Source organism: Crinia signifera, chromosome 8, assembly GCF_055691185.1.
Source record: "Crinia signifera chromosome 8, ASM5569118v1, whole genome shotgun sequence".
Lineage (NCBI taxonomy): Eukaryota > Metazoa > Chordata > Amphibia > Anura > Myobatrachidae > Crinia > Crinia signifera.
This window is the reverse complement of record NC_139224.1, coordinates 19,163,421-19,190,267: the sequence shown is the minus strand read 5'-3', so window position 1 is coordinate 19,190,267 and position 26,847 is coordinate 19,163,421. Positions and strand designations below refer to the sequence as shown.

General features: G+C 43.9%; 1 protein-coding gene across 2 annotated transcripts in view; it reads left to right on the top strand.

The window, feature by feature from the left end:
* The window catches only part of LOC146025822 (SH3 domain-binding protein 1-like), a 56,543-nt gene that overhangs the window by 15,413 nt on the left and 14,283 nt on the right, over positions 1–26,847 (top strand). Inside the window, exons 2-6 of one of the 2 annotated variants that reach the window (XM_083155906.1) lie at positions 4,018–4,060; positions 15,810–15,914; positions 16,076–16,152; positions 22,085–22,196; positions 24,076–24,152. In XM_083155906.1, the coding sequence (XP_083012032.1) occupies positions 4,018–4,060; positions 15,810–15,914; positions 16,076–16,152; positions 22,085–22,196; positions 24,076–24,152 (414 nt within the window). The remainder of the gene's footprint in view (positions 1–4,017; positions 4,061–15,809; positions 15,915–16,075; positions 16,153–22,084; positions 22,197–24,075; positions 24,153–26,847) is intronic. The other variant, XM_083155907.1, reaches the window with a different exon arrangement.

Here is a 26,847-nt window from a genome sequence, read left to right as displayed (position 1 = left end):
GCTAGGCCTTCCAAATCTTCGCTTGTATTATTTGGCATCCCAGTTGGTTCACATTTCGGAGTGGATTAGCGGAAAAGGGGGCTCCACTTTCCCTAACATGTGCGATGAACTTTTGGGGATAGGTCGTCTCCCGTTGCATTTCCTATTGGCAGATGGCTCAATAAGGGGACTTCCTCCATTATTTAGACAGTGTAGGCTAGTGTGGAAACAGGCCCACGTCATGTTTGACTGGAAAGACATAGATTGTGAAGCTCCTCTCTGGGACAACGCTACATTTAATGAGCTCCTTACCATCTCCGATGACAATATATGGCGGAGGGCGGGGGTAATTTCTATACAGCAGATATTTGTGGAGGGCACCCTTAAATCCCTTCAACAATTATGTACGGAATTTCATGTCTCGAATAGGGCCTTCTTCAGGTATTTTCAGTTAAGGCACGCGGTACAGACTCAGTTTCATGGCAACACGCCAGTTATGTCTAACTCACCGGTTAAACAAATGCTAATGGGATTAGGGCAACGTAAAAGGGTCTCAACAATATATGCGGTTCTAAACTCTCGGGCGAACCTCGAAACATTAGTTAAACTAAAGGGAGGTTGGGAGGAGGATCTGGGTCCTATTACCGACGAACAATGGACACAAATACTTGAAACGGTAAAAGCCTCGACTCCATGTGTGAGATTTCAACAGATATCATTCTACATTTTACATAGGTCCTACCGTACCCCATCACTACTATATAGAGCTGGGCTCAGGGATAACTCGAACTGCCCCAGGTGCGGTGCAGAAAACGCCAACTTCTGGCATATGCTGTGGGTTTGCCCTAGGGTGCTTGACTTCTGGGAAAAAGTGTGGAGTGGTATTCGCCTGACGGTGCCCTCTCTCCCTCCATTCACGCCTCCCCTGTGCATATTTGCGCTGGACTTGGATGAGACTTGCTCCCCTGCTATATATAAATATATATTATGTCTAATTACTCTGGCTAAGACAATTGTAGCACGTAACTGGTGTGCCGTGTCCGCTCCTAGTGTTCAACATTGGAGTGCCCTAGTTAATCAAGTTTCAGAGCACGAACGATTTCTCTTTCAACAACGGGAGTCCCTCCCAAAATACCATGCCAAATGGGACAGTTGGAATGACTCCGCTCTGGCCCTTGGCCCTCCCCCTGATCTGGGTGATGACTAAGTGGCCCCACTACGATATTCAATTGGCTCCCCTTTGCCCCCCCCCCCCCCTCTCCTATGGGTCCGACTCAATGGGACCACGCCGGTCTGGGTGTGGCCCCCCCGCCTCCTCGTAACTTTAACTTTAACGCTATGCTCGCTAATTAACCATCCAAATGTATAAATTTTTTTCTTATTCTCTATCTACTACTCGGGCTTACCAAGCCACTTAGTAATAGACAGTATGCCAAATAAAAGACCAAGACACAAATTGTTGTTAGAGTAATTCACAATGTTTTTCTTTATTTTTCTCTCTTTCTTTTCTTTTCTCTTCTTTATTGTAAAGGTTTCATTGATATATTTAAGTACAAAGTGCACAATGTCCCATATGTCAATTTTTGCTCTAGAATGTTCAAGAAATGTATAATACAACAGATATTCCACAAGACCATATAACTGTAATTCTACAGCACTGTACTACAATGCATTGTCATGCTTGTTATTTCTTTCTTTTCTGTATGTATGTTAAAAGAAAAAAAATTTTTTAATAAAAGACATACCTGATTTAAAAAAAAAAAAAGAGACATCCTTGGTCTTTTTCCACACCATAAGAATCTAGACATACTGTACTCCTGTTCAGAGCCTTCCAGATCATGGGCAGATAATAAGCAAGGGATCATTTGAAGATAATAGAATATCTTAGGAAAGATGACACTCTTCAGTACTGCCGCCCTACCTAGCAAAGATATAGGTCATTTGGAAGTTCTTGTGTTTGCGGGAAGCTTTCCAAATTCCAACTCTATGAATATAGTTTAGGCAGCAAAACGGCGCGGGCGTGCGCCTGACTGTCTAGGAGGTGGGCCCACCCTGTGTATCCTTTCAATCACAATATCTTTTCACTTCTCTGCGATGCCTAGGAGTTGTGAAAGGGAAGTTGAAGCACATGTGTTCAATGCTGGACCCTTTACTGTTTCGGGGATACCTATCACTCTTATGTTATTACGTCTGGAGCGAGTTTCCATTTCGTCCAGACGATTCCATAATTGATGGGTTTCTTTTTGTAGCTTAATGACATCTGTTTGAGCTAAATGCAAGTCATGACAAATGGCTCCTACCCTGTTCTCAGTGTCTGAGACTGAGAGATGCTGCATCTGCTGAGTAATCTCCAGTACTGCGATATTAAGGAGGGAAGTCATGGTGGATTTAATGGCATCCACCATGTCCCCATATGTGTCAGGTGTATCAGGGTTGCGCTGTACCTGAGGAGTATCAGTGTCCTCTTGTATAGCCGCAGTTTTCTTTGAGACCGGACAGAGAGGAGGCTGGCTTGGGTCCGGCGCCATGTTAGGTTCAGCACGGCACTTCTCATTGCGTTGCGGCTGGGGCTTCGATGCGGCGCCGCTCGAAGCCAGAAAATTCTCCATGGCGTGCAGGGGTATGGGAGGTAGAGGAGCAGTGCTGGAGAGAGCCAAGGTCACGGCTCAGTTTAGCAAGTTTGCGGGCAAAAGCATGGAGCGGCGGTGTCAGTCAGCTCCGTCCATGCAGCCGGAAGCGGAAGTCCCCATACTTGCCTACTTTTGAAAACTAGTTTCAGGGAGATTATATTTGGTAATAGAATTTTGCAAAGCGCCCCATTGAGGGGCGTGTCATGCTCCACCCAAAGGGCGTGTCTAGTTCCATATATGGTGAGATTGTGAACGTGGCACCTAGAAGCGTGGGTGTGTACTGCTACATCTGAGAGTAATCTTTTAGAATCACTTACACAGATGAAGCCCCTCTCTTTCATTGCTGGGGCTTGCCAGAACGTCCCTGCTGGCGAGCGCTGGTGAAAAGGGACTGGGATGTGCGTGCGTCTCACACGCACGTGCGACCCAGTCGCTGGGTGGCATGACCCTGCCCGTCTCCGCTTCAGGGAGATTGGCAGGGTTAGGGGGAGTTCGGAGCACCGGTGGGGACTGGCGACGGGGCCGAGGGAGGCAGCGGACGGCGGCAGGGAGCTCTGTCGGAACGGGGTGCATGACCGTCTCATGCGCACGCGCCCCCTTCCGACAGCTGTCGGGGCCTGGCGGCTAGCGGGGGTTGGCGATAGAATCGCATGAGCTGGGGATAGAATCTCATGAGCAGCGCTCCATCTGTATCTAAATGTAGATGAGAAAGCATTAATAGATACTATACTTGGTAAAGTGCTGGGAAATGGCGCTGATGATTCAATGTAAATGTATCTGTCTCTCATTCCTTTTTTCCCAAAAAAATGTAACAGTGTAATGTGGGCTAGGTGACATGAGGGAGATTGCCAGACTAATGAGGGAGAGAGGGAGATTGCTGCTATTTCAGGGAGTCTCCTGCAGAATGCAGGAGGGGAGGTAACTATGATGTAACAGTGTAATGTGGGCTAGGTGACATGGGGGAGATTGCTAGACTAATTAGGGAGAGAGGGAGATTGCTGCACAATGCAGGAGGGGAGGTAACTATGATGTAACAGTGTAATGTGGGCTAGGTGACATGAGGGAGATTGCTAGACTAATGAAGGAGATGGGGAGATTGCTGCTATGTCAGGGAGTCTCCTGCAGAATGTAGGAGGGGAGGTAACTATGATGTAACAGTGTTATGGGGGCTAGGTGACATGAGGGAGATTGCTAGACTAATGAAGGAGATGGGGAGATTGCTGTTATGTCAGGGAGTCTCCTGCAGAATGCAGTAGGGGAGGTTATTATGAGACACTTCCCTGTAACCTCTTACAAATGCCTTTAAATCACCAATCACTTTGCAGATGATTCCATTATAATTCATTATTGCTTCATTTAGGCTGTTGTTCTCTATTTTAACTTAATTAAATCTGAATTCTCCTTTTAGGTCGCAAGATGTTACAGACTTACTGACTGAAGATTTACTTCCGGTATGAACTTTATATTATTCGTTTTATATTGCAGTTAATGACAAACATTGATTTCAGTGTCATCAGCCCCTGCCCCAGTGGTGCTTACACTCTAGGGCCCTTATTCATATCGCTTTGGTCCCCAGCACGTTTGCACATGCCCATGCTTTCCATAGCTGTCCAGGCCACTTTCCCGAGCCTGACATTCCATCCCAGACTCGCAGCTTCCACGGCTGTGGTGGAATCACTGAGTTTCTCAGGAGAGGCATCCCTTATCCAGTTAACCTGTAAATACACACTCTCTGTGGGATTCTCAGTGTCTGGAGGGAACCCCAGCTGGGTTCCTGCATCTGGGAATGTGTGGCTGCTGGAACGAGGGGGTTTGAGGGGGAAGCTGCAATATTGGTCCCTCTGTCCCTATGCTGGCAGCGAGTTGGGTGCACAGCTGCCCACACAGACCCTTCATCCAGTATAACCCTGGTCACATCCCTATCTGACATATCTGCAGTGCATACCACACCCACCGGGTCACTCTGTATACATGGTACAACATTCCCAACAGTAGTACCAGACATCATATGATCAATATAAACACCCTTAAAACGACCTGGGGAACAGGTGATTTAGGGTGGAGTGAAAAAGTTAAAATTGAGATATTCAAAATCGGCTAGTGTGGAAAAGTTGTGACTTGACCTGAATAAGAAACGTGCAAAAGGGTTTTGCTCTATGTCAATATCTTCTGTGCCGGCAAGAGAACTAAAATTTCACTTTTTAGATGAAAATAACGAAACCTATGAAGAAGCTGCGATCTAGATACAATAATGTTAGTACATCTTAGAGTGGTTCATTAATATACTTTAGCATAGTAAAAAAAAGTACGAGCTTGTTCTAGTGCAAAGTGACTGACTTTGGCGGGAGAAAAAAATCCCTGATAACTGACCCGTTTTCATGGTCACAATTGTGAATATTGTGTGTTTTTAACCCAAATTTTTTATTTTTATTTTGGAGAGGATGCTCTGTAATTGAAGTAACCAAGAAAAACACTTGGTGCAAAAAATCCGGGTAAATCCCTTTTGTTTGCCCTTTATAGAATAGTGCACCTCTGTGTCTCCTAATGTCAACTCTTTACTGAATGCTCCAGTAAGTTCAGTAACAATGCATTACGCTCTGTTCTTTAGTTACAGGATTTGAAACACTTCTGTTTATTGTCTTTAATTGTGACAGTTTATTTTACTTTAAATATTGGAAAGATCAGTCACTGATCTTTCCAAAATGGGGTATCAAGCTTTCCCCCAACCATGGACATCTTGCTAATTGGTAACATTCCCCCAGTTCTCTCAGCAGTATCCCAGGAGTCACAAAGGGACTCTAGACATGAAATCCTGCATGATACTGACTGAAGGCTTTGCACTCATCGTCCCATGCCTGGGTGAGCTGCCTGATCATCTCCCTGCGGGTATGGCTGTGGCAGGAGATACCTTGCAGCCGGCATTCTGTTAGTTGCCCTGTACACATCATCCTCATCTGGGTCAATATACCCACTTGGCTCCTCCGGTACTGTAGAGGATTGGTACTCTGCAGCCTCCCTGACTGCTATGCACCCTACAGTCCCTGATCCTAGCAGAGACGTCAGACCTCTGAGCATCTGTAGTAATGTCCTCAACCAAGCCGGTATTTACTTTGCTTTCCCTGTCCATTTCCCAGACCGGGAAATAGTCGTGACGCAGTCAAATTGAAATTTACCTCCCCATTCACAGGCTGCCAGTTGAGTTTAGCTAGCTCCAACTGGAGTTTGCGGTCTGCTTCTTTCTGGCAGTTTCCTCCTTTGCTGCATTCTGCAGCCTCCCATTCGTGAAACTGCTTTATCAGCTTCAGCACCAACGCATTATCCGGCTCTTTCACATACAGATCCAAGACAGAGCAGCAATTGGAAGCATACAATCCATGGTGTGTTGGGCCTGCAATCTGCTTCTCCTCTTCCTCTAATCTGGAACCTGAATGATTCCCAACTTCAGACCTGGAATCCGCTTGATTCCCCCCAGCTAACTGCTGCTGGTCTGCATCTCTGAAGATAGGAAATAGATGGACCAGTTTATGGTCCGTTCATCTGTTCCCTGGTCTGCCCCTTGGCAGGCTCCACTTGGCTGATATCAGAGACCACATCACGATCCAACTTCACACTATTAATTTCCGTAGAAAGTAAATGTTCAGTACGAAGTCCACCTCCTGCTACCTCAGTAGCCATGGCCGATGAACTCTCCTGCATGAGTCCGCCATCGAGATGCTCTGTATAATCCACACACACAGTCATAGGTCAATCTCCACTTAATCTGTGCCTCCTTATACTGTAAGTAGCTGCCATTCTGCTGCAGTTACTTCTCCAAAATAATAAAACAGGGATGAGGAACAGAAAATGCTTTTACTGTGACTTTCGCTACTACATAAGCCTTGAGTTCCGGTATCTGGTGAATTGTAAAGACTTAAGTTATCCAAATAAAAAAATAAAAAAAAACTTTTTGAAATATCCCACCGCTGGCCATCAGTTTGTCACGATCCTAGGCACTGCGATTTCCACAGATATGGCAATCTGCGAATCCCTGCCACGTGACACAGTTACTGAGTACAGTTACTCATCCTAATTATGGGCCTTATTCTGATCGGTGCGGCCGGATCCGAATACGCAGCCAGGACCGTGCGTGCGAAACCCCGCCTTCCATACGGATCGCCAACTCCGTCCGTACGCGGTAAGAAGCTGCCGAACGGACCGCACGTGTATTTTTCATGGAATACGCCTCCTCCATCTCAGGGAACCTCCCCCATCATTCGATGGTCACAGACCATTGAATGCAGGACCGAGTGCTCCACCAGCTCCCGCAACCTCAGACCACACGGACATTTTTCCGTGCAAAAGCAGGGATCTGGGCGGGCAGCTGACATCCGGCGATGTCATATGTCCGCCCCCTACATGTGCGTCACGGCCGCATTACCATACGTACGCCCAGCGTTTGCATGGGAACGCCCATGAAACGTGGGGCGTATGCATATGGTAATGAGCCCAAATAGCCCTTCACGCCCCTCTCCACCCCCTGGTCAGAGTGTTCACATTTCATGCGGGACTTGGCCGTACGCCCCGCTCGCACATGCGCAGAGACGCCTCTGCACATGCGCAGACACAAAACATCGGCGGCACGAACGCACGCGGATATTACCGCACCAACCAGAATAAGGGCCTATGTGATCTAGGCATGGAGGTCTGGTAAATGTCTTCTCAGGCCAGGAAGACGTCAAGAAAGTAATTTCGTTAGAAATTCAGGATGAACCCTTATAAGAGACAGTTCCCATTTAAAACAACAAAATCATCACCAATCGTACATGCCATAATTCTACTAAATGCACCATCGGAAGACAAAGGCGTAAGTGAAAACACGTTGTGCCATTTTTTTTCCGGTGATTTAGATTGATTTGTAATCTCACTCAAAATTGATTCTTCGTAAATTGCCACTATATTCTTAGCTGCTGCATAATGGAGGTCAAGTTCCACAGGTAAACATGAAATTAAGGGGCCAATTTATCACACATCACATTTACAATGTGTTCTCGGCGGAATATTACCACCCAGGATATTACCGAAAGGATCCGGTCCCTGTGTTCTATATCCCATAGGCTACAATGGGCTTTCGCCATCTCAGAATGGTGTTGATACATCGAGCAGCTTCACACAACCCATAGTAACTTATAGGGGGACACGGCCAGCGGAGATTCCTGCTGCGGTCCCTCCTTCATACAGTTATGCTCATAAGTTTACATACCCTAGCAGAATTTGTGATTTTCTGGCCATTTGTCAGAGAATATGAATGATAACTCAAACTTTTCTTTCACTCATGGTTAGTGGATGGGTGAAGCCATTTATTGTCAATTAACTGTGTTTACTCTTTTTAAATCTTAATGACAACAGAAACTACCCAAATTATCCTGATCAGAAGTTTACATACCCTGAAGATTTTGGCCTGATAACATGCACACAAGTTGACGAAAACTGGTTTGAATGGCTACTAAAGGTAACCACCCTCACCTGTGATCTGTTTGCTTGTAATCAGTGTGTGTGTATAAAAGGTCAGTGAGTTTCTGGTCTCCTGAAAGACCCTTGAATCTTTCATCCAGTGCTGCACTGACGTGTCTGGATTCTGAGTCATGGGGAAAGCAAAAGAATTGTCAAAGGATCTGCGGTAAAAGGTAATTAAACTGTATAAAACAGGAAAGGGATATAAAAAGATATCCAAGCAATTGAGAATGCCAACCAGCAGTGTTAAAACTCTCTAATTAAGAAGTGGAAAATGAGGGATTCTGTGGAAACCAAATCACGGTCAGGTAGACCAACAAAAATTCAGCCACAACTGCCAGGAAAATCGTTTGGGATGCAAAGAAAAATCCACAAATAACTTCAGCTGAAATACAGGACTCTGAAAAAAGTGGTACAGTTGTTTCAAGATGCACAATAAGGAGGCATTTGAAGAAAAATGGGCGGCATGGTCGAGTCGCCAGAAGAAAGCCATTACTACGCAAATGCCACAAAGCATCCCACTTACAATACTCCAAACAGCACAGAGACAAGCCTCAAAACTTCTGGAACAAAGTCATTTGGAGCGATGAGACCAAAATTGAACTAAAGAGCCTCATCCACAACTACCACAAAAGACTTCAAGCTGTCATTGATGTTAAAGGGGGCATTACACGGTATTAAGAACTGTGGTATGTAAACTTTTGATCAGGGTCATTTGGGTAGTTTCTGTTGTCATTATGATTTAGTAGTATAGGGGGGTAGATTTCGCACTGGATGGCTGCTTATTGGTACAATGTACTTGGAATTTACAAATAAGACAGGTAAGCTCCTATACCCAGATTCAGTAGGCTTAAGAACAGCTATCAGAAAATGATTGGGTAGGAGGTGCTCCCCAAAGTCAGAAGCAACATAAATTTACACATAGAAAAAGAAGACTTAAGTTGGGGGCACTAATAAGAAAAGAAGGGATGTAATATGATTTGTTATTCTATTAAAACTTAACGTTTATTTATTTACACTTAGAAGAAGGTCCTCTAGTATCCTCTCAGTTTATATATCTGAGCCGGGTATGGGAGGAAAATAATAATATTCCACCACTACATAAATTAACATACAGACTTACAAACATGAAACACACACACAGAGTGCTCGTAGAATACCCAGTAAATAGGTTAATTCCAGGTAATTATTGTCCCAAATGCAGAGCTGTATTATTCAATTTCCATACAGTCTCAATATTGGATTTTAGTAGGAGAAATAGAGAGCTGTTAGCTTATTATCTCCACCTATCCTCTTACTTTCACTATCTTGTTTCAGAGGATAGTGGTTCGGAGATTTCAAGGTGTTGAAGCTTGTTAGCTCTGAAGTGATAGTTTTCACTATTTCCTTCTGCTGCTTGCTCACATCTGCACGGCAACACTGGTGTTTAAATAACATTTACAGTGTCGCTGTTCATCTGCCAGTCAAGTGAGAGAGGAAAGAAAAAGAGAAGGAAAAAAGAAGAGGAGTATTTAGTGCAACCAATTTGGATACAAGCTAGATACTAATAAATTGTGAATTTATTGGCTTTGATACACACCAGCTATTATGTATACAACAAATTGGTGCAATGTATCCGTTGGTTTGCACTGTCAAGAAAAGTTCTGAATAGAGATTAACAGGATATTAATTCTCAAACAAATTCTGCTATCATTCCATCTTTTAGTAAAGCGGATGGGTGATGAGAGATCTGATGGGATATCTGTTAATTTGCAGAAATAGTCTAGAAAAGAAAAACTTCCTGCTCCTTTGCGTTTAACATGTGGCTATACACCTGATATCATGTACATTGCAGGAATAATGCCACCGGTCCCGCTAGTGGCCCTTATTCTGGTTGGTGCGGCCAGAGCCGCACACGGGGCTCCGGCCGCACAAACCAATCCCCGCCCACCCTACGGATCGCCACGGCCGTCCGTACACGGACGGCTGGCGATCCGCATAAAAATGGTGGAGGCGTACGCCTCCACCATGGTGGGAGCTGCCCCCTGCATTCGATGGTCGTCGACCATCGAAGGCAGGTCCGCACGCCCCGGCAGCTCCCGCAAGCTGAGACCACACGGACAATCGTCCGTGTGGTAGCTTGTATGGGGGCTGAAAGCTGACATCCGGCGACGTCAGCTTTCCGCCCCCATGAGTTGCGTCATGCCCTCATTACCATGCGTACGCCCCACGTTTGCATGGGAACGCCCATGAAACGCGGGGCGTATACATAGGGAAATGAGGGCATGAAGCCCCTCACTCCCCTATACGCCCCCTTTGCGGCGTAGTAACGTTATGTGCGGCGAATTCGCCTGCACATGCGCAGATTGACCTCTGCGCATGTGCAGACGGAAAACATCGGCGGTACGGCCGCACGCGGGCCGTACCGCTCGAAACAGAATAAGGGCCAGTGAGAGGAGTTTTATAGAAAGTTTAAGGTGCTTGTTTAAACATAGATATTTGTGGCACAATTTATGAACTTTAGATTGTTCCCTATAAAATTGCTACTTATATCGTATAGTCTATAGCACTAACTGGAGTCATAAATTACGTCCTTGTAGCCAGTAATAGCAGTTCTATTCCGAATATCTGCCCATATATCTAATAATGTAAATTTCTCTATAAATCCTCAATTTTCTCAATGCAAATAACCGCAGATAGGAGACAAAAATTTCAATTATAGCAGAAGTATACTAAACAAATGACAGAACGGGGTTAAGTTGCAGCGGTGATATTTCATTAGGAGGTATTTGCTACAGACAATATATAACCAGTTTTAGCATGGATACTGTTCAAATTAGCAGGTAACTTTCAGTGGGGATATTTTACTTATCTGGAGATGCTTTCTCCCCCCACTCGTGCGAGCCAGGTACCGTCCTAAGTATCACCGATCTGGATTAAAGTGCCTCCCGCCGCGTGTACTGGTGTGCTCGTGGCACTTGCTTTTCTGGAGATGTCCTGTCCGTTCCCCGTTAGCACAGGACAGGCTCCGGCTGCAGGAGCGGGTCTGTCATTTGGTGGTTCTCCGTGCGGTGGTCAGGGAACGTGCAGTCAGAATGCGCTTCGTCAGTGTGTCAATTCTCCGCTACCAAAGGGTAGGCTGTGACTGCAGGAGCAGACCTGTCACTCGGCGTTCCTCTGTGCGGTCGTTAGGGATCGTGGGGTCTGGATGCGCTCTGTCAGCGTGTCAGTTCCCCGCTACCATAGGGCAGGCCCTGGCTACAGGAGCGGACCTGGTACTGGGTATCACTCTGTGTGGTGATGTTGGAGTCGTGGAAAACGCGTTTCACCCGTGGTGGGCTTGATCAAGCCCACCACGGGTGAAACGCGTTTTCCACGACTCCAACATCACCACACAGAGTGATACCCAGTACCAGGTCCGCTCCTGTAGCCAGGGCCTGCCCTATGGTAGCGGGGAACTGACACGCTGACAGAGCGCATCCAGACCCCACGATCCCTAACGACCGCACAGAGGAACGCCGAGTGACAGGTCTGCTCCTGCAGTCACAGCCTACCCTTTGGTAGCGGAGAATTGACACACTGACGAAGCGCATTCTGACTGCACGTTCCCTGACCACCGCACGGAGAACCACCGAATGACAGACCCGCTCCTGCAGCCGGAGCCTGTCCTGTGCTAACGGGGAACGGACAGGACATCTCCAGAAAAGCAAGTGCCACGAGCACACCAGTACACGCGGCGGGAGGCACTTTAATCCAGATCGGTGATACTTAGGACGGTACCTGGCTCGCACGAGTGGGGGGAGAAAGCATCTCCAGATAAGTAAAATATCCCCACTGAAAGTTACCTGCTAATTTGAACAGTATCCATGCTAAAACTGGTTATATATTGTCTGTAGCAAATACCTCCTAATGAAATATCACCGCTGCAACTTAACCCCGTTCTGTCATTTGTTTAGTATACTTCTGCTATAATTGAAATTTTTGTCTCCTATCTGCGGTTATTTGCATTGAGAAAATTGAGGATTTATAGAGAAATTTACATTATTAGATATATGGGCAGATATTCGGAATAGAACTGCTATTACTGGCTACAAGGACGTAATTTATGACTCCAGTTAGTGCTATAGACTATACGATATAAGTAGCAATTTTATAGGGAACAATCTAAAGTTCATAAATTGTGCCACAAATATCTATGTTTAAACAAGCACCTTAAACTTTCTATAAAACTCCTCTCACTAGCGGGACCGGTGGCATTATTCCTGCAATGTACATGATATCAGGTGTATAGCCACATGTTAAACGCAAAGGAGCAGGAAGTTTTTCTTTTCTAGACTATTTCTGCAAATTAACAGATATCCCATCAGATCTCTCATCACCCATCCGCTTTACTAAAAGATGGAATGATAGCAGAATTTGTTTGAGAATTAATATCCTGTTAATCTCTATTCAGAACTTTTCTTGACAGTGCAAACCAACGGATACATTGCACCAATTTGTTGTATACATAATAGCTGGTGTGTATCAAAGCCAATAAATTCACAATTTATTAGTATCTAGCTTGTATCCAAATTGGTTGCACTAAATACTCCTCTTCTTTTTTCCTTCTCTTTTTCTTTCCTCTCTCACTTGACTGGCAGATGAACAGCGACACTGTAAATGTTATTTAAACACCAGTGTTGCCGTGCAGATGTGAGCAAGCAGCAGAAGGAAATAGTGAAAACTATCACTTCAGAGCTAACAAGCTTCAACACCTTGAAATCTCCGAACCACTATCCTCTGAAACAAGATAGTGAAAGTAAGAGGATAGGTGGAGATAATAAGCTAACAGCTCTCTATTTCTCCTACTAAAATCCAATATTGAGACTGTATGGAAATTGAATAATACAGCTCTGCATTTGGGACAATAATTACCTGGAATTAACCTATTTACTGGGTATTCTACGAGCACTCTGTGTGTGTGTTTCATGTTTGTAAGTCTGTATGTTAATTTATGTAGTGGTGGAATATTATTATTTTCCTCCCCATTTTAGTCCCATACCCGGCTCAGATATATAAACTGAGAGGATACTAGAGGACCTTCTTCTAAGTGTAAATAAATAAACGTTAAGTTTTAATAGAATAACAAATCATATTACATCCCTTCTTTTCTTATTAGTGCCCCCAACTTAAGTCTTCTTTTTCTATGTGTAAATTTATGTCATTATGATTTAAAAAGAGTAACACAGTTAATAAATAGCTTCTCCCAACCACTAACCATAAGTGAAAGAAAAGTTTGTGAGTTATCATTTATATTCTTTGACAAATCCCAAATTCTTCTAGGGTATGTAAACTTATAAGCACATTTGTACATTCGGGTGATACCTAATATTTGTGTCTAATTCAGGGGTTCCCAATCTTTTTTGAATCAGGGCACCCTAGAGTTTCAGAACTTTTTTCACGGCACCCCTAGGCCAAACAAAATTTAATTAGATTGGGTATATATTCGATTCTTAGGATGATTTATGTGGTAAAGGGCAGGATTTGCTTCTGTTTGTACACATTTTATGATTGGCAGGTACCAGCACTGGTTTTGCTCATAAATAACTAACCATTAATAGTTACATAGTTACATAGTAGGTAAGGCTGAAAAAAGACTTGCGTCCATCTAGTTCAACCTGGTATAGATATCCATTGCTGATTTGGTAGGTTCTGGTATTTTACAGACAATTTATATTTCTTATTTGTACCCATGGATGTTTTTCTCCAGTAAATGTTTGTCCAACTTTGCCTTGAACGCATTTAATGAGCCAGCCGTTACCACCTCTCTGGGAAGAGAGTTCCAGAGTTTGACTGTTCTGACCGTAAAGAAATTCTTTCTACTAGCTGAATGAAATCTTTTTTCTTCTAATCTATACTCATTTGAGTTAGTCCTGGACCCCCAACCAAAGGCACCCCTGCATGTGTCCCGAGGCACCCCAGGGAGCCACGGCACACAGTTTGGGAACCTCTGGTCTAATTCCTGAAAACTGATATTTTTGTATAAAATATCAAATATTGTATGATAAAAGAGCCCCTTGGTTAGGAGTGGTTGAGGGGAACACCAAGGTATAGAATGCAGAAAGCAGGCATAGAGTAGTCTACATTGTTTCTGGGGTCAGAGATGGAGATAATAGAACAAACAGAAGACATCTTAGTAGCAGGTAGGGGGCAGTATTCGGAATGCCCTTTTTAGGAATGTGCAGCAAATCCTGTTTAGGATTCGCTGCACATTCGCCGCGTTCCGGAGGGCTGGAGCTATCGCTGCCAGCCCTCCTTGTCTCCCTATTCAACGCTGCAGGGGCTCGCTGCCCCTGATGGCGAATTTTAACCGCCGCAGGGAGCCAGGGACGGCGGCAGAATGGTCTGAGGTGAAATATGGGTGGGATATTAGGTACTAGCTCAAACAAAAAGGGGGGGGGGGGAAATACGTAACAGGGGCTGTATCGGTCAAGTGGGAGAATGCTAGTTGCACATTGCAATAAGGGGTGGAGTATTCCACCTATAGGTGAGTTGTTAGAATCTAAAAATTTACTTTTATTCAGTATGGGATAAAATAGTTACTAATAGTTACAGATACTTAAGTGTGACCCGGGCACAGATACTCAAGTGTGACCCAATACATGCTTATATGTCTATATGTTTGTGTGTTAAACGTCTGTCTAGTAACTATTTTATCCCATACTGAATAAAAGTTAATTTTTAGATTCTAACAACTCACCTATAGGTGGAATACTCCACCCCTTATTGCAATGTGCAACTAGCATTCTCCCACTTGACCGATACAGCCCCTGTTATGTATTCCCCCCCCCCCCACCTTTTTGTTTGAGCTAGTACCTAATATCCCACCCATATTTCACCTCAGACCATTCTAAATTCAGACTGAAGTTTTCAACTGATTACGATTCGTAATCACAAAATTAAAGAGTGCCCCAACAAAAGAGAGAGTCGTTCCTCCTTTTCTTTCTGGAATTAAAGACCTCAGAATACTCAGAAGTGGTCCAGCTCAATAACCGAAATCTCCCTCCTGTCCAAAATCTTCTGGTGCTTATGCCTTTCAAAGGTACAATTTTTTTTGGAATTATCATTTTTTTTTTTTTGTCCCTTTTGGGTGGAAGTGGGAATCCTAATTAAAGAGGTGCTGCATCAACCCAGACCCTGCACTAGCCCTACTTCACCGGTAACCCCTTGCGGTACCCATATATGACCATTATTTCCTCCTCCTATTGCCCACACAGCCTGCAGTATAGTGTTGTAACCAAAGTACATCTGCCATAGCATACACTGCCATAACATACTCTGCATGTAACTAAGCTTAGACCTTCCCTAGGTCCTGTGATAAAATCCTCCGTAGCTCACACAAATCTTACTGCAGGTTTGTGGTTCTGTCTCCATACTGTACATCCATCATGGTTGCTGGATATAGTTTTAACCATTATACAACTCTCCATATGTACAATGTATTTTTCACTTCCATACATCCAAAGAGATCATTATTATACAAAGCCATTTATTTATGAATTGCGATGGCTTATTTACAATGGGTTTAACCTCTTGTATCTTCATTCAGCCATTTATTTTGTACATCTGTTTGTGTAGTTGATACTGTACGATTTGTTTTGGAACCTCTATTAATGACTTGCATGCTATTCATACACATAACATTCTCCGTAATGTTCTCCCTGGGTAACTGACTCTTGTGCTCCACCCAAGGCAGACCAGCAGGTGGAGATTATGAAGAAGGTGGCTCACCTGGTGGGAAAGCGCCTGGCCAGTTGTATGCAGGGTCAGACCGGCTCGGACATGGACAAGAGGCTGGTGAGCTGGTTCTCAGTAATATGTCTTCTTCTGATTTGCAGCCATTCTGGAATTAGTGATGTTGTTGATGGAGTCATGACCAGTTGAACGATATGTCCTTAATGTTAATATGTTTTTTGTATTTGGAAATACATGAGAGATATTGATCTCTATCTTTGCAGAAGAAACTTGCCTTGATGTCTCTATCATTAGCCATGGCTGACTGTATGAAGGACATGGAGAGTGAGTCAAGTCTGAGGTAAGACATTTGGAAGGACAAACTCTTCGTAAAAACTAATTTTCCTGGAAATAAACTGGTCCATCTATTTCCTATCCAAACCAAGATGCACATTTCATGTAGAACATCTATAGCGTGAGCCCAAGCCATCCATTAAAACTGAAAGATCTGCATCTGAATAAGTAAACCTGGTGTGGGCATGTGTGCTGTACAATGCGTCCGTGTTGTATTGTGTGAGCGGGGGCTAATATGAGGGAGGTGTTTGCACATGGCGAGTATCTCACCACACAAAGTGACATTGGCATGACCGGTGAATCATTAGATGCTCAGCCGGGACGAGATGAATATCCTGCACTCAGCAACCCATATGCAACATGACAGTCCATATCCTACCTACATGGCGGAACAAAATTCTACATGGTGGCCCATACCCTACGTGATGGCTCAAATCATACATATTGGCCCATTTCCAACATGGCAGTCCATATCCTAGCGACCCATATCCTATGTGACAGTACCTATACTACCTACATGGCGGCCCATATCCAACATAGTGACCCATATCCAACATGGCAGCCCATATTCTACATGGCGGCCCCATATATACATGGTGGTCCATATCCGAACTACATGGCAGGCCAAAATCCTACATGATGGCTCATATCCTACATAGCGACCCATTTCCAACATGGAGGTCCCAAATCCTACACAGCAACCAATATCCTTTATGGCAGTCCATATCCTACCTACATGGTGGCCCATCTCCCACATAATGGATATAGCAGTCCATATCCTACATAACAACCCATATCCTAGGTGGCGGTCCATATCCTACCTACATGGCAGTCCATATCCTAAATAGCGACCCATATCCTATGTGACAGTACCTATGCTATCTACGTGGTGACCCATATCCAACAAAGTGACCCATATCCTACATGGCGGCCCAGATTCTACATGATGGGTCATATCTTACATAGCAACCCATTTGCAACATGAAATTCCATATCCTACCTACATGGTGGTCCCAAGTCCTACACAGCAACCAATATCCTTTATGGCAGTCCATGACCTACCCATATGGTGGCCCATATCCTACATAGCGACCCATAGCCGACATAGCGGTCCACATCCTACCTACATGGCAGACCCATATCCTATGTGACAGTGCATAACCTACTGAAATTGCAGCCATATGCTACATAGTGACCAATATCCTACATGACAGCCCATATCCTACATAGTGACCCCATATACTACAAGGTGATCCATATCCTACCTACATGGCAGCCCCAAACCCTACATGGCGGCCCATATCCTACATGATGGCTCATATCCTACATTGCGACGCATGTACAACATGGCAGTCCATGTCCTACCTACATGGCAGTCCCAAATCCTACACAATGACCAATATGCTTTATGGCAGTCCATATCCTACCTACATGGTGGCTCATATACTACATAGCAACCCATGTCCTACATGGCGACCCATATCCTGCCTACATGGTGGTCCATATCCTGCATAGCAACCCGTTTCCAAAATGGCAGTCCATATCCTACCTACACGGTGGCCCATATCCAACAAATCAACCCATAGCTTACATGGCAGTCCATATTTTGACTACATGGCAGACCCAAATCATACATAGCAACCCATATCCTATGTGGCAGTTCATATCCTACCTATATGGTGACCCATATCCTACATACTGTAGCGAACCATATCCAACATGGCAGTCCATATCCTACCTACATGGCAGCCCATACATAGTGACCCATATCCTACATGGCGACCCATATCCTACATGTTGACCCATATCCAACATGGCAGTCCATATCCTACCTAAGGCGGTCCAAAATCCTACGCAGTGACCACTATCTTTTATGGCAGTCCATATCCTACCTACTGTACATGGCGACCCATATCCTACATAGCAACCCATTTCCAACATGGCAGTGCATACCCTACCTACATGATGGCCTATATCCTACAGAGCGACCCATAGCTGACATGGCCGTCCATATCCTACCTACATGGCAGACCCAAATCCTACATAGTGACCATATCCTATGTGATAGACTACAGAGCCTGCCTTAGGCATAGGCCAACTAGGCAATTGCCTAGGGCATTTGGAATGCCTAGGGGCATCAGCAGCTTCTGCTGATTAAAATGATATGCAGCATGCCTATATTCTGTGTGTGAGTGAGGCTGTATCTGCATATGAAATAGTGTATTCATGGAAATTACTGTAACATAGCATTCCGTATGCAGGTACAGCCACAGTCGCACACAGAATATAGGCATGCTGCATATCATTTTACTCATCAGAAGCTCCTTGTGTGTGCTGGTCATAACATTGCAAATAAGATGAATTTTCAGCTAAAAAGGCACCGAATGGGTGCGCTGGTTCTATTTAAAATATTGCGGGTAGGGACACCAAAATGATGACTGCTATGATGAGGGTTGATGGTGCTGGGAAAGGGGAGCAGGGTCAGAGATGGAACTAGTGGCGGTGCTAGGGGGCAACAGTCAAAATCTTGCCTAGGGCATCATTTAGGCTAGGGCCGGCTCTGATAGACTATATCCTACATAGCAACCAATATTCTTCATTGCAGTCCATATCCTACCTACATGGTGACCCATATCCTACATCGTGATTCATATCCTACATGGCAGCCCATATCCTACATGGCAGCCCATATCCAACATGGCAGCCCATATCCTACATGGTAGTCCATATCCTACATGGTGGCCCCATATACTACATGGTGGCCCCATATACTACATGGTGGCCCCATATACTACATGGTGGCCCCATATACTACATGGTGGCCCCATATACTACATGGTGGCCCCATATACTACATGGTGGCCCCATATACTACATGGTGGCCCCATATACTACATGGTGGCCCCATATACTACATGGTGGCCCCATTTCTTACATGGTGGCCCATATCCTACATGGCCCATATCCTACATACATGGCGGTCGGAAATCCTACACAGTGACCACTATGCTTTATGGCAGTCCATACCCTACCATATCCTACATAGCAACTCCTATCCGAAATAGTGACCCATAGCCTACATACAGTAATGGCCCAAATCCTACATACTGTAGCAACCCATATTCTACATGGCGACCCATATCTTACATAATGGCTCATATCCCACATAGCAGTCCATATCCTACCTAAATGGTGGCCCATATCCTACATAGCGACCCGTTTCCAACATAACAACCCATATCCTATCTATATGGTGGCCCATATCCTACATAGCGACCCATATCATATGTGGTGATTCATATCCTACCTACATTGTGGCCCATATCCAACATAGTAGTCCATATTCTACATGGCGACCCCATTCATATACTATATGGTTGTTCATATCCTAAATAACAACCCATATCCTATGTGGTCCATATCCTACCTACATGGCAGCCAATATCCTACATACAGTAGCGGTACATATCCTACCTACATGGCAGCCAATATCCTACATACAGTAGCGGTACATATCCTACCTACATGGCAGCCAATATCCTACATACAGTAGCGGTACATATCCTACCTACATGGCAGCCCATATCCTACATACAGTAGCGGTACATATCCTACCTACATGGCGGCCCCAAATCCTACATAGCAGTCCATATCCTATGTGATAATCCATATACTACCTACATGGTGGACTCTAAACAGCGAACGATATCCTTCATAGCAGTCAATATTTTCCTACATGGCAGTCCATATCCTACATAGGGACCCATATCTTACATGATGGTTCATATTCTACAAAGCAGTCCATATTCTACCTTCATGGTGGCCCAAATCCTGCATAGCAAGCTATATCCAACATGGTAGTTCATATTCTATCTACATGGCCGCCCATATCCTACATATCGACCCCTATCTTACATGGTGGCCCATTTCCTACCTACATGGCAGACCCAAATCCTACATAGCGACCCATAAGCTATGTGACAGTCCATATCCTACCTACAGGGCAGGCCCAAATCTACATTGCAACACATATCCCATGTGACAGTCCATATCCCACTTAGATGGTGGATTTAAATCTACATAGTGACCCATATCCTATATGGCAGTCCATAACCTACATACATAGTGACTCATATCCTATATAGACACAAAAATGTATATCAGCGCTAAACTTCACAAACACACCAACCCTTGAGTAAATATCTTTTTGGTGTGGACCATATACACTGCTGCGTATAAATGCTCTTTACTTAGATTTATATTCACAACAGGTCCAAGCAGCGTATGTAATAGGAAATACCTATTCCCAAAAAGTGCAAGAATACAAAACAAAAAATACATACAGTTTAACGTGCTTGAAACAATGTATATAAAAATAAATGATTTAATATACTAAATCTCACTGGCCAGTGATAACAACACACAAATAAATGCAAAATGTATTACATTAAAATATAAAAACAATAAATCTAGGAACTCCTCAACTTCCAGCCATCATTATTATGAGGAGTTCCTAACTTTGTTTTGATATTTTAATGTAATACATTTTGCATTTATTTGTGTATTGTGATCACTGGCCAGTGAGATTTACTATATTAAATCATTTATTTTTTTTATATACATTGTTTCAGTCCATAACCTACATACACGGTGACCCATATCCTATATAGCGATCCATATCCTACATGGCAGTCCATATCCTACCTACATGATGGCCCGTATCCTACATGGCAGTCCATGTCTTACCTACATGATGGCCCGTATCCTACATGGCAGTCCATGTCTTACCTACATGATGGCCCATATCCTACATGGCAGTCTATGTCTTACCTACATGATGGCCCGTATCCTACATGGCAGTCCATATCCTACCTACATGATGGCCCATATCCTACATGGCAGTCCATATCCTACCTACATGATGGCCCATATCCTACATGGCAGTCCATATCCTACCTACATGATGGCCCGTATCCTACATGACAGTCCATATCCTACCTACATGATGGCCCATATCCTACATGGCAGTCCATATCCTACCTACATGATGGCCCATATCCTACATGGCAGTCCATATCCTACCTACATGATGGGCCATATACTACATGGCAGTCCATATCCTACCTACATGATGGCCCGTATCCTACATGGCAGTCCATATCCTACCTACATGATGGCCCATATCCTACATGGCAGTCCATATCCTACCTACATGATGGCCCATATCCTACATGGCAGTCCATGTCTTACCTACATGATGGCCCGTATCCTACATGGCAGTCCATATCCTACCTACATGATGGCCCATATCCTACATGGCAGTCCATATCCTACCTACATGATGGCCCATATCCTACATGGCAGTCCATATCCTACCTACATGATGGCCCATATCCTACATGGCAGTCCATATCCTACCTACATGATGGCCCATATCCTACATGGCAGTCCATATCCTACCGACATGATGGCCCATATCCTACATGGCAGTCCATATCCTACCTACATGATGGCCCATATACTACATAGTGACCCATATCCTACATGGCAGTGTATATTCTACATAGTGACCCATATCCTACATGGCAGTCCATATCCTACCTACTTGGTGGCCCATATACTACATAGTGACCCATATCCTACATGGCAGGCTTATATCCTACATATTGGTTCATTTCCTACATGGTGGACCATATCATATCCATTACAGAGAGCGGATCAGTCACATCAGCCCCTGCCCCAATGGTGGTTACACTCTATATTCCCTAGCACATGTACACACACATTACAGAGAGCGTATCAGTCACATCAGCCCCTGCCCCAGCGGTGGTTACACTCTATATTCCCTATCACATGTACATACACATTACAGAGAGCGGATCAGTCACATCAGTCTCTAGTATAGAAAGAGAGAACACAATTTTCGCTGCTATTTGCAGGAGGACGTTGGAGATGGGGTGCTGCGTGGAAGGATCACTGGCACAGTCACTGGCAGAGTTTGAAATGAATATGGAGAAAGATGTTTTGCAGCCACTGAACAAGTTGAGTGAGGTAAAATAACTTCTTAATCATTATCACACTACACCCTATACAGAGCTGGCCCTAACCAATCTGATGCAACCTACCTACCCCCCTAAACCTACCTTACTACACTGCCTAATATAACCCTCATACACCACTTCTACCACCTACACACCTACCATGCTACACCTACCTTACTAAACTGGCTAATATAACCCTCATACACCACTACTACCACCTACAAACCTACCTATCCTGCTATACCTACCTTACTACACTGCCTAATATAACCCTCATACACCACTACTACCACCTACACACCTACCTACTCCCCTACACCTACCTTACTACATTGCCTAATATCACCCTCATACACCACTGCTACCACCTATACACCTACCTACCCTCCTACACCTACCTTACTACACTGCCTAATATCACCCTCATATACCACTACTACCACCTATACACCTACCTATTCTCCTACACCTACCTTACTACACTGCCTAATATCACCCTCATATACCACTACTACCACCTACACACTTACCTACCCTCCTACACCTACCTTACTACACTGCCTAATATCACCCTCATATACTACTACTACCACCTATACACCTACCTATCCTCCTACACCTACCTTACTACACTGCCTAATATCACCCTCATACACCACTACTAATAGCTACACACCTACCTACCCTCCTACACCTACCTTACTACACTGCCTAATATCACCTACCTACCCTCCTACAGCTACCTTACTACACTGCCTAATATCACCCTCATACACCACTACTACCACCTACACACCTAGCTACCCTCCTATACCTACCTTACTAAACTGCCTAATATCACCCTCATATACCACTCCTGCCACCTACACACCTGCCTACCCTAGTACACCTACCTTACTACACTGCCTAATATCACCCTCATTCATCACTACTAATACCTACACAACTACCTACCCTCATACACCTACCTTACTACGCTGCCTAATATCACCCTCATTCACCACTACTACCACCTACACACTTACCTACCCTTCTACACCTACCTTAATACACTGCCAAATATCACCCTCATATACAACTACTACCACCTACACACCTACCTACCCTCATACACCTACCTTACTACACTGCCTAATATCACCCTCATACACCACTACTACCACCATCACACCTTCCTACCCTATTACACCTACCTTACTACACTGCCTAATATCACCCTCATACACCACTGCTACCACCTACACACCTACCTACCCTGTTACACCTACCTTACTACACTGCCTAATATCACCCTCATATACTACTACTACAACCTACAGACCTACCGACCCTCCTACACCTACCTTACTACACTGCCTAATATCACCCCATATACTACTACTATAACCTACAGACCTACCTACCCTGCTACATCCACATTACTACACTGCCTAATATCACCCTCATATACTACTACTATAACCTACAGACCTACCGACCCTCCTACACCTAAGTTACTACACTGCCTAATATCACCCCATATACTACTACTATAACCTACAGACCTACCTACCCTGCTACATCCACATTACTACACTGCCTAATATCACCCTCATATACTACTACTATAACCTACAGACCTACTGACCCTCCTACACCTACCTTAATACACTGCCTAATATCACCATTGTTCTACACTACTGTCACCTACACCACCACATACCCTCCTACACCTCCCTTACTACACTGCCTCAAATCACCCTCTTATACCACTCCTGCCACCTACACACCCTTCTACACCTACCTTACTACACTGCCTAATATCACCTTTGTTCGCTATTATTACCACCTACACACCTACCTACAATTACCTGTGCCCCAGCACGTGTAATTCCATCTCTTACCCTCAGGAAGAATTACCTACTATTCTAAAGCACAGGAAACAGGTGCAGAAACTGCTTACTGAATGGAACAGCACGAAGAGTAGGTGAGTACATCAATGTATATACCACATATCCATACCATTCAAAGGGATATATAGATAATATACAGTATGCGTATACCATGCATCTGTTATACGCACAGGGGTATATAGATAATATATGCGTATGCTGTGTATCTGTTATACACACAGGGGTATATAGATAATATATGCATACACCGTGTACCTGTTGTACACACAGGGGTATATAGATAATATATGCGTATACCGTGTATCTGTTGTACACACAGTGGTATATAGATAATATATGCGTATACCGTGTACCTGTTGTACGCACAGTGGTATATAGATAATATATGCGTATACCGTGTATCTGTGGTACACACAGTGGTATATAGATAATCTATGCGTATGCTGTGTATCTGTTATACGCACAGTGGTATATAGATAACATATGCGTATGCTGTGTATCTGTTATACGCACAGGGGTATATAGATAATATATGCGTATACCATGCATCTGTTATACGCACAGGGGTATATAGATAATCTATGCGTATGCTGTGTATCTGTTATACGCACAGTGGTATATAGATAACATATGCGTATGCTGTGTATCTGTTATACGCACAGGGGTATATAGATAATATATGCGTATACCATGCATCTGTTATACACACAGGGGTATATAGATAATATATGCGTATACTGTGTATCTGTGGTACACACAGGGGTATATAGATAATATATGCGTATACCGTGTATCTGTTGTACACACAGTGGTATATAGATAATATATGCGTATACTGTGTATCTGTTGTACACACAGGGGTATATAGATAATATATGCGTATGCTGTGTATCCGTTATACACACAGGGGTATATAGATAATATATGCGTATGCCGTGTATCTGTTGTACACACAGTGGTATATAGATAATATATGCGTATGCTGTGTATCTGTGGTATATAGATAATATATGCGTATACCGTGTATCTGTTGTACGCACAGTGGTATATAGATAATATATGTGTATACCGTGTACCTGTTATACACACAGGGGTATATAGATAATATACTGTATGCATATACCGTGTATCTGTTGTACACACAGGGGTATATAGATAATATATGTGCATACCGTGTATCCGTTATACACACAGGGGTATATAGATAATATATGTGTATACCGTGTATCTGTTGTACACACAGTGGCATATAGATAATATTTGCATACCGTGTATCTGTTGTACACACAGTGGTATATAGATAATATATGTGCATACCGTATATCTGTTGTACACACAGTGGTATATAGATAATATATTTATATACCGTGTATCTGTTGTACACACAGGGGTATATAGATAATATATGCGTATGCTGTGTATCCGTTATACACACAGGGGTATATAGATAATATATGCGTATACCGTGTACCTGTTATACACACAGTGGTATATAGATAATATATGTGTATACGGTGTATCTATTATAAGCACAGGGGTATATAGATAATATATGCGTATACCGTGTACCTGTTGTACACACAGTGGTATATAGATAATATATGTGTATACTGTGTACCTGTGGTACACACAGTGGTATATAGATAATATATGTAGGAAGTACCATCCACCAGGGCCGGCCTTAGGCATAGGCTAACTAGGCAATTGCCTAGGGCATTTGGAATGCCTACAGGCATCAGCAGCTTCTGCTGATTAAAATGATATGCAGCATGTATATTCTGTGTGTGAGTGAGGCTGTATCTGCATATGAAATAGTGTATTCATGGAAATCACTGTAACATAGCATTCCGTATGCAGGTACAGCCACAGTCGCACACAGAATATAGGCATGCAGCATATTATTTTAATCATCGGAAGCTCCTTGTGTGTGCTGGCCATAACAATGCAAATAAGATAAATTTTCAGCAAAAAAGGCACCCAACGTTAGCAGAACTGACCAGGAGCTGCATGGCCTATTGAGGCAAGATGTATGAGGAAACATCTGTATCCAAGCAGAGGCAGAGGTCACAGTGTTAGCGGCTGTGCGAGTGCTGTCTGCGGATGGGTTGGTTGTGCAATAGTGTTCGGCATATGTGTAAGGGGCATTATGTGTGTCATGTAAAAATGCATTAATAATGCGCGACATATGTGTAACAGGCATTATGTGTGTCATGTGTATAAGGGCATTAATAATGTGCAACATATGTGTAAGGGGCATAATGGGTGTCATTATGTGTATGAAGGATAAGGACATTATAAGGACATTAATAATGTGTGTCATGTGTAAGGTTCATTACTGTGTGGTATTATCAGGGGTGCCGAGAGAATGGGGTAGGGGGTACAAATTACCCAGGCCAGAGTCTGATGGGAGGGCCCAGTGGGGGCCCCGGGCCGCCTCCCCTTAAGTGCAGCTGCAGCTCTTCTCCTCTGCCCAGCACACACTGCTTTGTGCTGGGTTGCAGTGTGGCCATGGAGGTGGTTAAAATACAATATTTTCTCAGGATTTTTTTCTAAGGGTATAATGTGAATAAGGTGAGGAGTAATGTATATAAGGTAAAGTGGTACTACTGTGTGATGTAACATGAATAAGGGACACCATTGCATGATATAATGTGAATAAAGTTGCACTACTGTGTGGCATAATTTGAATTGGGGGTACTATTGTGTGGCCATGCCCCCATGCAAGAACACACCCCTGTATGGGCTGCGCACCGAATGTGTGCACTGTTT